This window comes from Melozone crissalis, unplaced genomic scaffold, assembly GCF_028551555.1.
Source record: "Melozone crissalis strain CALT ecotype California unplaced genomic scaffold, PUWL_Pcris_2 ptg000016l_1, whole genome shotgun sequence".
Lineage (NCBI taxonomy): Eukaryota > Metazoa > Chordata > Aves > Passeriformes > Passerellidae > Melozone > Melozone crissalis.
This window is the reverse complement of record NW_026535794.1, coordinates 32,442,801-32,458,579: the sequence shown is the minus strand read 5'-3', so window position 1 is coordinate 32,458,579 and position 15,779 is coordinate 32,442,801. Positions and strand designations below refer to the sequence as shown.

General features: G+C 39.4%; 1 protein-coding gene across 1 annotated transcript in view; it reads left to right on the top strand.

Annotated features, from left to right (window-relative positions):
* Positions 1-15,779, top strand: part of RAPGEF5 (Rap guanine nucleotide exchange factor 5) — a 154,925-nt gene that overhangs the window by 22,578 nt on the left and 116,568 nt on the right. Inside the window, exons 2-6 of the mRNA XM_054273587.1 lie at positions 5,634-5,684; positions 6,810-6,916; positions 7,904-8,025; positions 9,365-9,533; positions 14,729-14,795. Coding sequence (XP_054129562.1) covers positions 5,634-5,684; positions 6,810-6,916; positions 7,904-8,025; positions 9,365-9,533; positions 14,729-14,795 — 516 coding nt within the window. The remainder of the gene's footprint in view (positions 1-5,633; positions 5,685-6,809; positions 6,917-7,903; positions 8,026-9,364; positions 9,534-14,728; positions 14,796-15,779) is intronic.

Below are 15,779 nucleotides of genomic sequence, written 5' to 3'. Positions count from 1 at the left end.
CAGTTTGAAATGCACGAGTGTTATACTAAATTCTTTAGGGACATAGTGACAGTGCCCTGAAACTATGAACAATTGTTTTGTTATATTTGTGCATAACAAAAATGTTTCTAGAACTGCCCAGCAGCATGGAGTTGATGATGAGCATGTTTGCAAATTAAGCTCTGATCAAACAGACAAATATTGATGAGTGTGTTGTAAACTGAAAGCAGGTAAGGTTTGATTGCGGATTGCAAATTCCAAAGCACAGAATATTATGCCTATATTTTGGAAACACAATCAGTCAAAAACCTAGATATTTGAAAAATCTGGAGTGGAAGCTTGAACAATTTACTGGGGAAGAAAAGCCATGATTCTGCCTTTCCTCATTTCTGTTAGTTTCAAAATAAATCCCACTTTAGAAGATTTAGCAAAAGGAATAATCCTGACGAAAATAGAAATTCTTCCTTCCCATTTTTGTCTTTTTTTCTCGCTAACTGCGCATGAGTATCAGATGCTCTTAGAAAGGCAAAACATTTCTGTTCCATATTTGAAATTATTATTTCCCTACAATTTCCATAGCCTCTTTTGAGGTGTTGCACTATGACTTCTAGTGCAGACAGGTTGCTGGCTGCTACCACTGCACTAAATCCCGGCTGAGGAAAGCACTTGAACTGGAGCTCGAAGCAATTTTACTCTGTTTCTTTCTGAGCATGCTGGTGATTAAATTGCTAGCAGATGTACAGAGCATTGCTGATGCTACTGTGACTGCAGCGCTGGCAATGGCAGAAATACCAGCAGTTGTTGGAACAGCTTGGGCAGGAGGCGAAGCACAAGCAACTTGTAGGCAAGTCGTTCTCCCAGGCTGAGATGTGGCCAAAGCAAAATCCCAGCTCTAAAAATCAGGAGAAAATTCAAATGTATCTCCAAAAGATATGACTAAATCCATGCTCTACAGTACCATTAGCCCTTGAGCAGAACATTAACCACGTTGTAGTAAATGCACAGGGAGTTGCTGTAGTGGACCCAGTTCAAAGCTCTCCCAATGAAGGAACTAAGTCAGCATTTTACCGTAAGATACAGCTTGTTTTTTCTAATGGAGCCATTAGTATACTTTGTTGTGTAGTATGTTGTGGGGTAATTTCTTTCCAAACGTCTAAAAAATCAGTTTGTGCCGATATATTAAAGTAGTATCATCGATATCTTCACATGCTTAACTTTAAATAATGTCAGAAGTTCTTAGCTTGTTTTAAAAATAACTGTACAGTTGAAGCAATACCAATTTAAACTTAGGTATAGACTTTGCATAGTAGGATTAGTCATTAAATTAGCCTCTGCTTCCAAAACTCAACCTGGCATATTTAATTCTTTGGCTTATAGTTCTATAAGCTGATTATATAGATTATAGGTAAATATTTCCTTCTGATTGTTTCAATTACTTGCTGTTCACTTTGTTTTAATCCTCCCATTCTTCTCACATCATTACTCTACTCCTGGCAATTTTAGTGATTTTAAATTCTGCAGTAAATTCCTTTATAATGTTTCCCAATTTCAGACTAAATTTTCCGTGGTGTATTCAGATTTGATACTAGCAGTCCTATTCCAAAGCTTTCTCTGGGCTTCCTGTCCCAGCTGTCCTCCTCTGTCACATGCAGGTTGTGTTCCCAAGCTAGGACGATGCCATCGCTGTGCCATGTTTATAGTTCAGACTCTGGATCGTCCAGCCCACAGGACCTGTCCCTGCCTCTTTCTTCCTGCATCCCCAGCAGGGAAGATGAAGCTGCCTGTGCACACCTACTCGTGTGTGATGGGACAGCCCTTCTGGAGGACACCCAGTGCTCTGGATCTCCTGCACATATGGTTTTCTGTCCCACCACACGTGCTGCCATAGCCCTGTCCTGTCCCTGACGTGGGGCTTGGCAAAGCTTCTCCTCAAGCTGGTGAGGAGGCACGTGGGGATGCCAGGGTGGCAGCAGCTAGAAAGCAGAACTTGGCGTGGGCATCATTAACTGTTCCAAGGTAGTTTTTGTGAGAGATGAGCTGTTTGCCTGATGACTAATTAATTTGCTTTAAAAGCACATTTTGGCTCATTCTTAGAGCGATTTGCAAATATGTTTTCAATCGGTGTGCATGTCAGAATAATTTTGGGAGAGCAGGGTGTATTTACCAGATATCTTCAGGTTGGAGTGGTGCTTCTCCAACAGAACTACCCAAAAGTCAGGGTCTTTGAAGATGGGCTGGACCACTTATCCTTCCTCTTCCTCTCCTGTAGGCAACTGCCCAGTTTGTCTACAACAGCCAAAGCAGTCTGCGGAATAGAGGTGTGCTCAGTACCTAATATTCATTGAGGCAAGTTAAAAAAAAAAAAAAAAAAAGAAAATGGGATCTATCATGGTAGCTAGGACATAAAAATCCTAAATTTCTGTGTTAATTTCAGCCTAACTGCTGTGAGTGTTTCAACATTACGCAGGCTGCACTAGCATCCACAAGAAAGATAATTTTTCTATTCCAGAAAGTCACTTCCTGTTTTGTTCTACTTTCTCCTTTTCAGTTTCTATTTTCTTATGCTTTTAGAAATTTTGGGTTGTTGGGTTCCTGCATGGCAGGCTAAATATACTGTCATGGTCTCTCTAATGTTTCATCTTTGCTCCACATTGATATGGGCCCAGGCTGCCACTGAAAAGCCATTGTCCTGTCCTCCCTTGTCCCTTTTCGGGGCTGTGAATTCCTCCTGGTCTGAAGGATAAACTAGAAGTTTGAGGATTTTTTTCTCTACTTGTTTCAGCATCAGACACCTTTTGCAGACTCCTCAGAATTTTTTCCTAATATTTATTCTAAATTTACCCAATTCCAGTTTAAAAATATTACCTGTCCTGTAAATGATTAGCTGCCCTTTCACTACACTCCCTGATAAGAAGTATCATGTCCTTTCTGTTAGCCCCCTTTAGATGCTGGATGATACTACAAGATCTCCCTGGAACCTTCTTTTCTCCAGGCTGAGCAACCCCAACTCTCTCAGCTTGTGTCCATGAGAGAGGTGCTCCATTCTCATTATCAACTTAGTGGCCCTCCTTTAGACTTTGTCCAACAGATCCCCATCTTTATTATGCTGGGAAGCTGACAAATGGATGCAATACTCCAGGTGAGGGTCTCACAAAAATGCAGTAGAGGTGCAGAATCACTGCACTCATCCTGCTGCTCCTCCTCCTTTTGATGCAGCCCAGGTCGTGTCCAGTTTTTCATCCACCAACACCCCCAAGTCCTTCTCTACAGGGCTGGTTTCAATCCACTCATTACCCAGCCTGTGTCCATGTTTGGGATTACCCCATCCCAGGCACAAGACCTACACTTGGGCTTTTTGAAATACATGGGGACTGCACAGGCCCAGCTCTCAAGCCTGTCCAGGTCTCTCTGGATGGAATCCCTTCCCTCTAGAGTATCAGTCATGCCACTGAACTTGTCATCCCCAGACTTGCTGAAGGTGCACTCAATCCCACTGTCCAGGTTCCTATGTTAACATGAGGATGTTAAATAATATGGTCCCTGAGGGACAACACTCATCACTGGTGATCAAACACAGCCATCAAATCATTGACCACAACTCTTTGACTGCATCCATTTCCTTATCCACTGAGTAGTCCATCTGTCAAATCCATGTCTCTCCATTTTAGTGACAAGGATATGCATGGGATACTATGAAATGTTTTGCACAAGTGCAGGTAGATGATGTCAGTCTCTCTCTTCTTATCCATCACCCTGTTGTAGAAGGCAACTAAATTTGTCCTTTTTGCTGAACTTCATCTTATGCTGTCATGTAAGTGCACACTGCAGTACCAGTGCTCTCCCTGGGTGACCCTCCCTGTCCTCTGTCAGTGCCAGCCTGGGAAAGGAGCAGGGAAATGAGTGTATAAACTTTGACTGTGCTGCAGTGAGAGAGGCTTGTGGAATGAAAGACTTGGACAGGAACCAAGAGAAGTGGTGGTATGTAGGGCTGCTGCAGAGACGAGGTGTTAATGACATGCCAGCTAGGAAGAGTGAGTGGGATCTGAGGCAGTGTTGCGCTCTTCCAGCATCTCTGTTGGGCACAGGAGAGGGAAATTAGGCTTATATGTTGCAGTATTTCCATATGGAGCTGCTGTAATGCATGGAACTACACTAAGGTTTGTGATGAGCGTGGAAGGGTAAACATCGATAGATGCTTCTGTGGTTCCTTGTCCCTTCCCTTTCTAAAAATACAGGAACAAGAATACAGGGAGGAAAAAGCAGGTGGTGTTACTGAAATATGGATTCTGTAATTCTTACAGGGTGTGAACGATGGGGATTTTTTATGATTGAAATATACCAAGTGAGAATTGGATCCTTCTCAAAGCAAGGAATTAATTATGCTGCTTAGAAGTTGGAATAATGTGAGGGAGCATCACATGATCTTCCTGTTGTAGTGCCAGTGCACCTCTACAATGTCTTCTTTTCCACTTCCAGGCTTATTTTAGGCAGTGTTTATTTGTGTCTTGTGTGGCTTGTAGTAAGATAGAAATTGCAAGTAAGCATCAGTATAGACAATATCTTGTCTTCTAATAGTGACAAGATATGAAAGGATCATGGTGAGTAAGAGTGGGTTAACCTGGTTCTTGTTGAGATGTTTATCCTGTCTCTGCCTTTCAGAGTTCTTGTTCACTGTGAATTTTATAATTTTAAATCCCAGTCTTTATTGATCAGTGGTAAGATTTTGGCATTTGCATTTCCCTGCTGTGAAGACTTATTTGTTGATTTTCCTTTCTGTCTCCTCAAATATAAATCCTCTCTAATTTCATTGAGTGATCAGTTATTTTCATGTAATGTAAAGTAGAGCACAGAAAATTAGTATTTTCTTTGTGCCATACTGCATAATTGCATTATGTCACTTGTAATGTCTCCTTTGTAAGGTAAATAGTCACAGTATTTTTTGTCCTTTCTCATATTAAAATTTATCAAAATCTTTGTTACTCCTACTACTGTTACTGTCTGAATCCCCTCTAACATTGGAGCATTAATTTCTTGAGATGCTGGTACCACTGCAACATGTGGCACTGCAGAGATAACGCTGATCTACATTAGTTACCTCCCTGCTGGTCACAATTTTATTCACCATTTATCCTAATCTCTTTTAACTACAGTTAAGAATTTCATTTAGAAGAGCGGTCTTCTTTGAGAAGGGTTCTGTGACCCTGAGGTGTCTTTACTGAATTGATAAAGTTTGCTTTAAAAGTATGTGTAGTTACATTTTCTCCCCCTAGTATATGTTGATTTCAATGTTGAGCTCATCATTAAATTGTCTTTTCACCCAGTATTTTTTAGGTTTATCTTGAGATTCTTCACTGTCATTTTTGATGTTTCCTGACCCAATAATTGTGTGTTATCTATAGGCTTTGCCATCTCATTGTTCATATTCTTTTCTTGATCAAGAATAAATGTAATAGAAAACACAGAACTGAGTTTACCAAACCTTTCTCCTGATGTGAAAGAATTATTATTTGAAGACATGTGTTGCACTATTCAGATGACTTGATAATTTCTTTTTATTTAGATTTCAATAGATAAAAGACTAGATTGCAGTTACTTTATTTTTTTTCCATGCGAAAACCGTAACAAAACTAACAGTCTACCAAATTACCTTACAGACCCTGTCCAGAAGAATTTCAAATCCCTATTTGGAAACTCCTTCAAATAAGGTACTTGTGAACCTTCTTTATAATTCTGTTTCATCAAACAACATGCAAGGAATGCTTCTGCTTCAGTTCAACTTCTTATTCACAGCTTTGAAGATACTTGTGAATGTGACCTGAAGTTAAATTCAGTTAAGAAGTTATCATTTTTTGTGTGTGTGTTACAAATCACATCTTACTACTAGTGAGTTTGCAAACTGAATTGTTGTTAATTCCAATGTGCACTTGCTTCCCAGTCACTTAAGTGATAGCCACTGTTTAGCTTACTTTTACAGTATTTTGAGAACTCCGGTTTGTACGTCACAAGATTTTACTCTCTCAGGTCTCTTCTATGTGCCTTAAAAAGCTCCTATACATAGGAAGCAAACAAACAAAAAGATGAAACCAAGTAGCATCAAGTTATTTCTTTGTGTCGCTTGGTGTGTTTTGCTGAGACAGTGAGGAAACACCACAAAAGAAGCCCAAGGTAAATTCTTCAGTAAGGAGTGGTACGCAGAGCCTGGGTGGAACATGGTTTTATGGAAGACTGAGTTGGGTTCTGTTTTGACAGACACATCTGCAGCCTTGAGGTGCAGGGCAGAAATCAGGTGTGGGGAGATCAGAGGTGTGTCTATTCTGAAAGACCATATCCTCCTGGCAATGCACAGATGAACTGATCTACAGCTATCATAGGAAACCTCTAAAGGTTCTGAACAAAAATAAAACACTATGAAATAGTCTTTCAGTGTGTAATAGGTTTGAAATAAATTATTTAGCTGAAAAATATAGGAAAATATATTCATTTTAAACTGTATCTGTGTGATTTTGGAATGGTTCCTATGTCTCTGCTTTGCTAGAATAACAAGTGTTTTCATCATTTGTCTGTTGCTCAAAGGTAAAGCTGATGGATGGTTAAACCTCTCATTTTCTAGGGCAGCAAATCTAAAATCAGCCCAGCTCGTGGGGCATCTGCAACCCATGATACAACTGGCAGAAGTTGGGGTGCATTTCCTTTGAGACTGGGTGCTTGCTTGTCATTTACCTGTGAAGAAGGCATTGCTCAAAGGGAGGGAGTGGACAGTGGCAAGGCAATTTACTACAGCAGGAATAAATCCCTGTTTGTCACAGTTTTCAATTTCTCTTTTCATTCAGATTTATGGAGAAAGTTCTTCCTGTGCTGGGAGAGCTCTCAGGAATATTTTTACTCTACAAGCTTCTGACCTGATTAAAGACAGGGTGTACCTGACTGGCATTTGCAGGTAAATCAAAATCATTTGTTATAATTAACTTTAAGAGTTTTATTTATTATGCTCTGGTTTGACAAGAGAGTAAATTCTGAGTGATTCTGTGTATGTCACTAAGAATTAAAATATTTTCTTTAAAAAATTCTTTAAAGTCTCATGTGCCTTAATATTTTTTCTTACATTACAATGTCAGTTGTCGGAAAGCAGCAGTGGCCTGATTGTATACATTGCTTATGGTTTTCATATACAATAGTGTTTGTCGGTTATTTTGTTGAAAAGAAAGTGTATTAATTTCAGCCATGGTTTAGAGTTATAAAAGAGCTTAATTGGATTCCAAGATTTAGTGACACAATGATTTCTGTATGTAATTTATGGAATATTTCTGTAATGAAGTGGTTTTCCATTTGTGTTGCATTGTAGCATGAATGCTTCCTCCTGTTTTCAATTACACCACAATGTGCAACTCTCTATTATAAAACCATTACTTCACACCTGTTTAAGAAAAATCCATGACTTTTTTTATTATTGTTTAAATATATACATCTACCAATAATATGGAAGATTAAGTCCATCCTAGAGCAGCACTTAAAGGTCTTACACATATTGTTTAGCTGTACTGATTATGGCATGCTTGGAAAGGAGATAAAAGGCTGAGGCTAGAAGCTGGATTTTATTTATCTCTTAGGCATCTTGGGAGGATGTGTATGCAACACAAATTGATAAAAATTCTATTGCAAAGTATGCTACATGAATCAGGTATGTAAGGAAACTTGCTCATCTAACATAAGTTCCCTCATTGTAGCTGGAGGTACCCCCTGAGGCTTGCCAACATTATTTCTTCCCTTGAAATGAATAGGTTTACAAAAATTAGGGATTGAGACAAAGAATTTTCTCTGCTGAACAAAAAGTCTGACTTTTGATAGCTTTAAAAGGACCTCTTTATTATAAAAGGATGTTTTAACATTACTGTAGTTTAAGAAGTGATGTTTTGCTTATTTGCAGGAGAAGTTGTGTTGGATCAGAACTCGTGGACTGGCTTTTGGAGCAGTGCCCTTTTGTCAAGTGCAGATCTACAGCAGTTGGAGTGTGGCAGCTCCTCCTGGATATGGGCATTATCTTGTCAGGTCAGTCCTGCCAGTACTTGCAATGTGAAGAAGGCTATCCCTTTCTCCTGCACAGGACAAGAGCTGTGGTTTTGATCAGAGGAGGGGAAGAAAATAAAGCACAGATTGATCCAATTTTCTTGCCAGCTCTTTTTTCTACTATCTTTTTGGGAGGCTCACTTCTGTGACCTTTCATTTCAAAAATACCAAAGATCAATCCCTTGTTTTTGGCAATTTCATTCCTTTTTCATTCCTGTAATTGCCCATTATCAAGTTGCAGACAGAGTGCGTGTCTTTTCCAGGCTTTTTTTTCCCCCTCAAGCTATTTTTGGTTTCTCACAAGACAGCAGCTGTTTATTTGCTGCAGATCATGGCTTTACTAGATGACTTCTGTTGCTATTAAGCTATTAATGATTTTCTTTTCCTCTCTGTTTTCCATAATTTTTAATTACAACGGGATGAGAGAGGATCCAGTTCCTTGAGACAGTGGTGAGGCCAGGTTCTACCCTGCTGTCTCCAACTCCCCCACCAAAATGAGGGATTTGGTCCAGCTAATGTGATTGCTGATAATCACACTGATACCTAGCCTCTGGATAGCTGATGGATTTTACTTGGAGGCTGGAGCTACTTAGGTAGCTCAACTCAGGTCATACCCCACCCTGGGTTCTGTGCTAGACACTTAACTTCTTTCTTATGAAAAGGTGAGGACTTACAGAAGATTTCTGCATATGTACACTGAAAGTGTACTTTAAAGTTTTCTTCAGGTAAACTGACAGCATGTCTGGTCATGCAGCCTCAGCAAGGGCCAAATTACTTGTTGCAGAAGGTTGTGATTTTGGCTTTGGACTCTACTTTTTTCCTCATTAAATCCCATTTTTTTCAGGAAAGACAACTGATACATCTTTTTATCCAGGTCTAGTCTACAAATGTAGCCCTGAATTTGAGGAGAAGATGGAATAATGATGGGCTGCATCCCCAGTACTGAACTTTGTTTGCTAGTGCCTGAACATTAGTGAAAACAGCTTAGAAACCAATGGAAACTGAGACTCAGAAATCTAACAAAAAAGAGGAAAGGTTTTATTCCATAAACCTGAACTGATTCCAAAATTGATTAAACACTCAACAGTCTTAATGCTTGAATTTCAAGATCCTGGAGATCTTTAAATTGAGGTTTTGAGGTTTTCCTGTTTGGATGCACTGAATTAAACTGAGAGGGCAGGATTGTTTCTGTGCTGAGTATTCAGTCCTTTTGTCCTGTGTGATGGTACAACTCAGCATTAAGATCAAGTAATGCAGAATGTGGTGGGAATCTTTACATGCTGAAAGTTTAAAGGGTATCTAATATTTTTTTTTCTTACAGTGGACAGACAACTCTATTTTCAAGACAGTCATGCTTTCTACCAGTTCTCAGCAGATGAATGCACCTACCTTTTCTGTGAATTTGAGAAAGAGGAAGCATGGAAGAATGGAGTAAAGCTCCTACTTCAACTACTGCCACTGTCTCCTCCCAGGATTGACATGTGCAATCTGTAAGTGTGCATATACAGCTGTTTGCAACTTCTACTGACTGTTTTAGAGGTGTCTGGCCTTATAATGACAGTTTGCCCCCAGATCACCTTGCAAATGAGACAGCTTTCTTTTGGAGGTTGAAAAATCTTGTAGAGATGTGCTTTTCATCTGAGAAGGTCAGCATGGGTAGGAAAATGGAGGCACCTGACTAGGGGGTTTGGACATATTACAGTTTTTAGGGACTACCTTGCTGTCTCTAGCTTGCTATATTACCTGGGCATAGGATTTTTTTTTGGTCTCCTCTTACATTTGGAGGTTTGGCATGAATTTGGCAGCAGGGATGCTCTGGTGGTGATCGACTAGCAGATCAGATGCCCTTGTGATGTGTCAGGTTCAGCATTCAGATGGATGGACAAGATGGGTGGAAATGTGGTACCTTCAGTCATTTGATTTTAATTTTCTACTTTATGTTTGCCAGAGCTCTGTAAACTCACATTATTATTCTTTTCTGCAGAATATGCCTTTTAAGAGTTTTGCTTACAGTATGTCTCTCCTTTCACCTGACTATTGAATGTTATCATACTCTCTGTGCTCATGTGTCTGCACTCCAAGTTTGCCTGTTTAGAGTGGCTAGAAGGAAAACATAGTTATTTGTTCTGCAGTGAGAGGCCAAAATAGAGGAAAAAGGTGTTAGTGAAATCTCTGGAGGCTCATGACCATTTGTGCTTTAGTAAATCTGCGGGAGCTGGCCTGAACAGACAAGTTGAGTTAAATTCTTTCATTGTTCCTAGCATGATGGTCCCCAAACCCAATACTTTGGGGAACTATTACTCTGGCAGTACTAGAATTTATTCTCTTTGAAACCAAAGACAAAACTTTATTCTATGAATACTTTCCTTCTTTACATATTAGCTTTTAAAAATGGTCATTTTCAAAGATGAATGTCAGTAGAAATATTTCAAAGAAGCACAAAGTCCAAAGATCCTGTAGGCTGTCTCAAGCTCAGATTCTTAAATTCAGACATGTTGAGCTGGTAGGGAAAAAACTCAGTAATTCCTCTACTTAGTTCAGGGCAGAAACTTGATTCCCTTCCCTACTGCTGATTCCCCTCACCAATCAAATATTGGCAGTTCTGGAGTGGAGCTTCCCTTCAAAATGCATTTATTTGATCAGCTGCAGTGAGTGTAGGCAAGTGGCAAGAACCCCAGGCTGGCTAGAGCAGCAGGACTGAATATGATCTTCTAAGCAGATGACTCACATGGGACAAAACCTTTGACTGTTTTTGCAAATAGAAATTCTTGTCTTCCAGCCAACTCTGGTGCTAAACAGTTTGTCTGTCCCTTAAATATCAGGGCATTTTGATCTTGATTTTAGTGGGAATTGGGATTTTTCTCATCACTGTAACTCAAACCACTTTTCATGGTTTGTGTCTCCTCGTTCAAAGGATTTGAATCAAAAGGACAGAACAGATAGGTCATATTGATGTCTTACGTGAAGGATGCTGGGTAGGAAAATGGATTGAAGGCTTTTTAGGTTCAAGTTTACAGTCTGCTTTGCAGTTTTATCGTTTCAGTACAACTGTCATTTCCAGTGCAAGATGATCCCTGTCACATGAATTGAACAATTATTCATTAATGTACATTTCCAGCTCCTTCCTGCTCACATTATTCAAATTTGAGTTGAAGCTGGATTCCTTTTGGGAATATTGTCACTGAAAAATTGTTTTCTGGAGCTTTTACCTGTCAGATTGTGAGGGTGCTTTTTGAAAAAGTATATATTGTAAGAATTGAATTTTAAATAATGGTACACCCTCGAGGGAATGTGATATTAAAGCAGAAGGAGACTTTTCTAGGTTCAAAATTCTTCATGCTTGATGCAAATAATAAAATACTAAAACACAGTCAGAAAGGGAATAGGTGTGATGAGATGTTTGTTAAAGTTGTCTGACCTGGTTAAATAAAGCCATGTACTCCTTTTCATGAGGAAAGAGAGCAATTCTAAAAACCTTTCCCAGCAGTGTTTGCCTTTTCTTGAATATATAAGCTGGTTTGCATACCATTAGAAGCACAGGATTTTTTAATAGTTTAATATTTTTGTACTCATTTTTCTGTCTTAGCTTTTCCCACAATCTATATTGATTGCATTAACTCTATATGTACATAGGGATAGAGAAATTCTTACTTCATTAATGAAATTCCCTGCTTTTGATGAGATCAGAAGCAGCTGCCTGCTTGTGCACCAGAAGGGAGCATTGGATGTCTCCTGGTGGTCCCAGAGGCCAGATGACCTCTGTCTCCTCTGCAGCTGTGGGCAGCAGCCTTGTGCTTGCCTGGGCTGCATCAGTGGGTCTCTGGAGTACCATGGTTCTGCTCTCAGAACAGAAGGAGTCTGTAGACCTGAGTAGGCACTGGCAGCTCTGGGGACTTCCTTCAGCAGCTATTCTGGAAACCCTGTTAAATAAACATAGCTCAGATTTGACTTGCTGTACACATTTTTGATGGATGTGTTTTTGTTTCTGGGCAGTTTTAGCAGTGTTACTAAATTACAATAGAAAACTCTATAATGAAAATACTGTTTTGAAGTCTGAGATGTGCTTATGATTCCTGAAAAAAAGCTCCCTGTTGGCCTTGGTGGAAATTCCTTACATTCAACATAACATTGGTGGGATTCACCGTGGAAAACAAGTCAGGGCACAGCAGATTTTCAGCAGTTCATGCTAATCTGAAGGCTAATGTTGTGTGTATTCCACGGGATTCAGACCCTGTAAATGCTGTCAAATTAGATGGGACAAATGAAGAGGCTTCTTGGGGTCGTTAAACACCCCGTGTTAATCACTGCCATTCTACTTGAGCAGAAAACAAGTGAACATTGCAGTACCCTGGGAACAAAAAATCTGAGTTGAAAGCTGTGCCATGGGCTCCCTTACAACCCTGAGCAATCACTTAGGCTCTTATTTAATGCCTCCTGAATTCTTTTCCAGTTACTGCAATGGTGTTGTATCAGGTGTTTAATCCTTGTGTGCTTCTATTTCCTTCTTTGTAAAAGGGAGTGTTAATAACGATTCCCAGAACCACTGGTAGACTCAGGGAACTTTTCAAGAATGCACTTGGTAGCTGAGACTGTTGAAATTTATCACATAATACTTTTAAAAATTATTGGAAGCTATGTTAGCAGAGTTTGTTTTCTTAGTCTTTACATTGCTTTTTATTTTCAGGAGTGTTGGACTATGTTCTCTGTCTCCTGTCCTGAAACAATTGTATTTTATTGATATCAGAAAAGTAACTGTTCTTAGAAATAATTTGGTTTTCATGCAAGCAGCCAGGATGGCATATTGATTTAGTTAGTGCCTTATGGAAAGCTTTTGCTGAACACAAACAGCTCTCAGGTATTATATGGAAACTGACTTGCCTGCTTGCAGATCTAGAACAAGCATCCCTGCATCTCACTCTGCTTAGCAGACTGAACCACAGATCTCTCAATTGTATAAGCACTAATTTGCCTGGGCTTTGTAGTTCCTGTTTAGTACCAAAATCACTAGGTCCCTGCTGTCCACTTTTGAAAAAATTAGGCTGTAACTGTTGCTGTTGTCCATTGACCTGGGTGTCATAATATACCCTTCCTCTCTGATTCTGAAGAGCTGACTTTAATTTTTAGTGTATTCATTGTTTCAGAAATACTTGATGATCATATGCAGATAAATACTGGGAGTATTTTTAAATAGAAAATGAAGTGATAAAGGCCCAGGAAGGAACTAGCTATGTTATGTGCTATGCTAGGTTTATAGATGCATTGTGGCTGTGTCTGCTGATCACATCTTCTGCCTCCAATTTAGAAGAAGCAGGTCCTGGCCTGGTTCTGAGAGATCAGAAGAGAACAGATGTGTAGAGAAACATCTAAAAAGTTCAGTTATTTTAATCTCATTCCAAAGTATAAAGAGAAAATCTGAATAAATCAGTCTTTGTAAATGAAAATGCATTCATTTATTTCTTTTGGGCTCTTTATAACATTTAAAATGTTAAATCACATTTCCTTTGAATAGAAAAGGCAGTTGTGAAAATAACTGTGATTTTAATCTGAATTACCATTTTGATCTGAATTTACTTGCCCCAAAATGAATGCATGTGTCATTCTGTGCTTTCTGACCTTAATTTTTTAATCAGGGAATGAAATTTTTGGACATGGGTTGTAAAAACCTCGATATACCAGCTGCATATTCCAGATGTCTTGCCAGCTCTCTCCCCTAGGACATCAAGGCATATAAGCAATTAAATAATTTAGTCAAAGACAGAAGCTTCTGCTAATACCTGGGATTTATGTTTATTTCAGCAGCTGCAGTTGCTGGCATGCTTCTTGAATACCATGAAAACTAAAGATCTCAAGGGCATTTTCTTTTGTTTCTTCCTGTAGTTATATCCCTATAAAATTGGTGTAATGCTTCTGACTCTCCAAAATCTTCTGAAAGGCTTACAGATGTTTTATTGATGAGAATTAGACTGTTTTAAAGAAAAACACAGTCTTATCCTGTACTGTCCACTTTTGTGTGGCTATTTCCACGTGGGCCAGATGGTTTCTAGGAGGGTTGTACCTTTACTGCCTCACTTTTGAAAAGATGCATTAAGTCTCTTTCTGGCAAGTCACTGTCAAGACAACCTAATATTGTTCTCAGCTGTCACTTTGGTTTGGTTATTAATGGCTTCTTAAATGTATTATTTTCACTTTTACTTATTTTTTCTGAATATCAAATTTCACTTGTCACAAAATTATTTTGATGTTGTCTGTTTTCATCTACATGAAGTTGTATTCCATAGGTGCTGCTCCACACCTTAGCAAAGCTGGGTGGTGGGCAGATATAAAACTCTTTGCTCCATTCATAGAGTAAGTTTTTAGCCAAGCAAAAGATGCCATCAAATAAAGCAACTCTGCTCTAAAAGGTCCTGCATTCTGCATTCTTCATCATATTTTTATAGCTGAGGAATTCTCGCACTGCTTCACGTTGGTCGGATCAAAAGAGTTCTTGACAGCAAGGGACAAAGGGTGTACTCTGTCATTACTGACATGATTAATTATTGTCATGCTGCAGTCCTCATTTTGATGTGGAATCTCAAAGGCCCTTTTACATTACTGCCTGTGGCTACACAGTTCCTTACTTTCCAGGAATCAAAAGATGTTGAAACAGAATGAAAGAAATAATAAAATCTTATTTTTATTTTTTAAGGCCTGATCAAAAAATAGAAGATACAGCAGAAACCAATGCTGAAATTCTTGCTCGTCTCACTTCTGCGGTAAGGTCATTGCATCAAAGTTTGAACTGATCATGTTTGAAATATTGTCATGTTTTGGATCCTTTCAAATTAAAGACTTTGTCTAAGTGAACAGATGTTTGTACATGAAGACTGTTTTTTTTAGTCTCTGCAAGGGGAGAGCTTTACTGAGGTCTTAGTGTACAATTCCAAAGCTATCAAAATCAACCCAAGCAAGGACTGCAGCAGCCTTCTCTTGTAATATATGCTATTCTTGGCCCAGAAGATACCAACTTGGAGGACCAAGGTGACTTTTGTGTGATGTGCTTTACTCTCAGACCCTCTTGGACAAGTCTACATCAGTGGGAGACAAAGGGAGATAAAAGTTTTCAGCAGCCCTTGTGTAGGTTAACATAAACTTCTGAGGAGACCCACCTGGGAAACCTGAGCTTCCCAACTATGTTTAGCCTCAGTAAACTTCACCATAATAAACAATAGCTTTTTCTGTCTCTGCTAGAGTGTGGTGCATCTTGTTTATATTGTGAGATCACTGTTCTAAGTAGAAGAAGATAGACAGGACTTCAGAAAGTTAAGCTAGACTGACTCAATTTAATGTAATCTGTGTGATAGCACAGAGTGCACCCTCAGAAAATTAACAATGCAACACTGTGAGGAATGGTTGGTCACCATCCCTGGAGGTATTTCAAAGATGAGTGGCTGTGGCACCTGGGGACATGGTTGAATGTGGACTTGGCAGTGCTGGGTTAACTTGATGTACTTGATGATCTTACAGGTCTTTTCCAACCAAAATAATTCTATGATTCTATGGTTGTGCTGCCACTTAGAGGGACTTTGACAGTCTGGAGAGATGGGCCAACAGAATCTCAGGAAAGTCAGCAAAGGGCAATGCAATATCCTGCATCTGGGAGAAATAACCTCATGATTCTATGCGGACTGGGGGTTGACTGAAAAGCAGCTTTGCAGGAAAGGACCTGGCGGTTCTGGTAGACAGCAGGTTGAACCAGA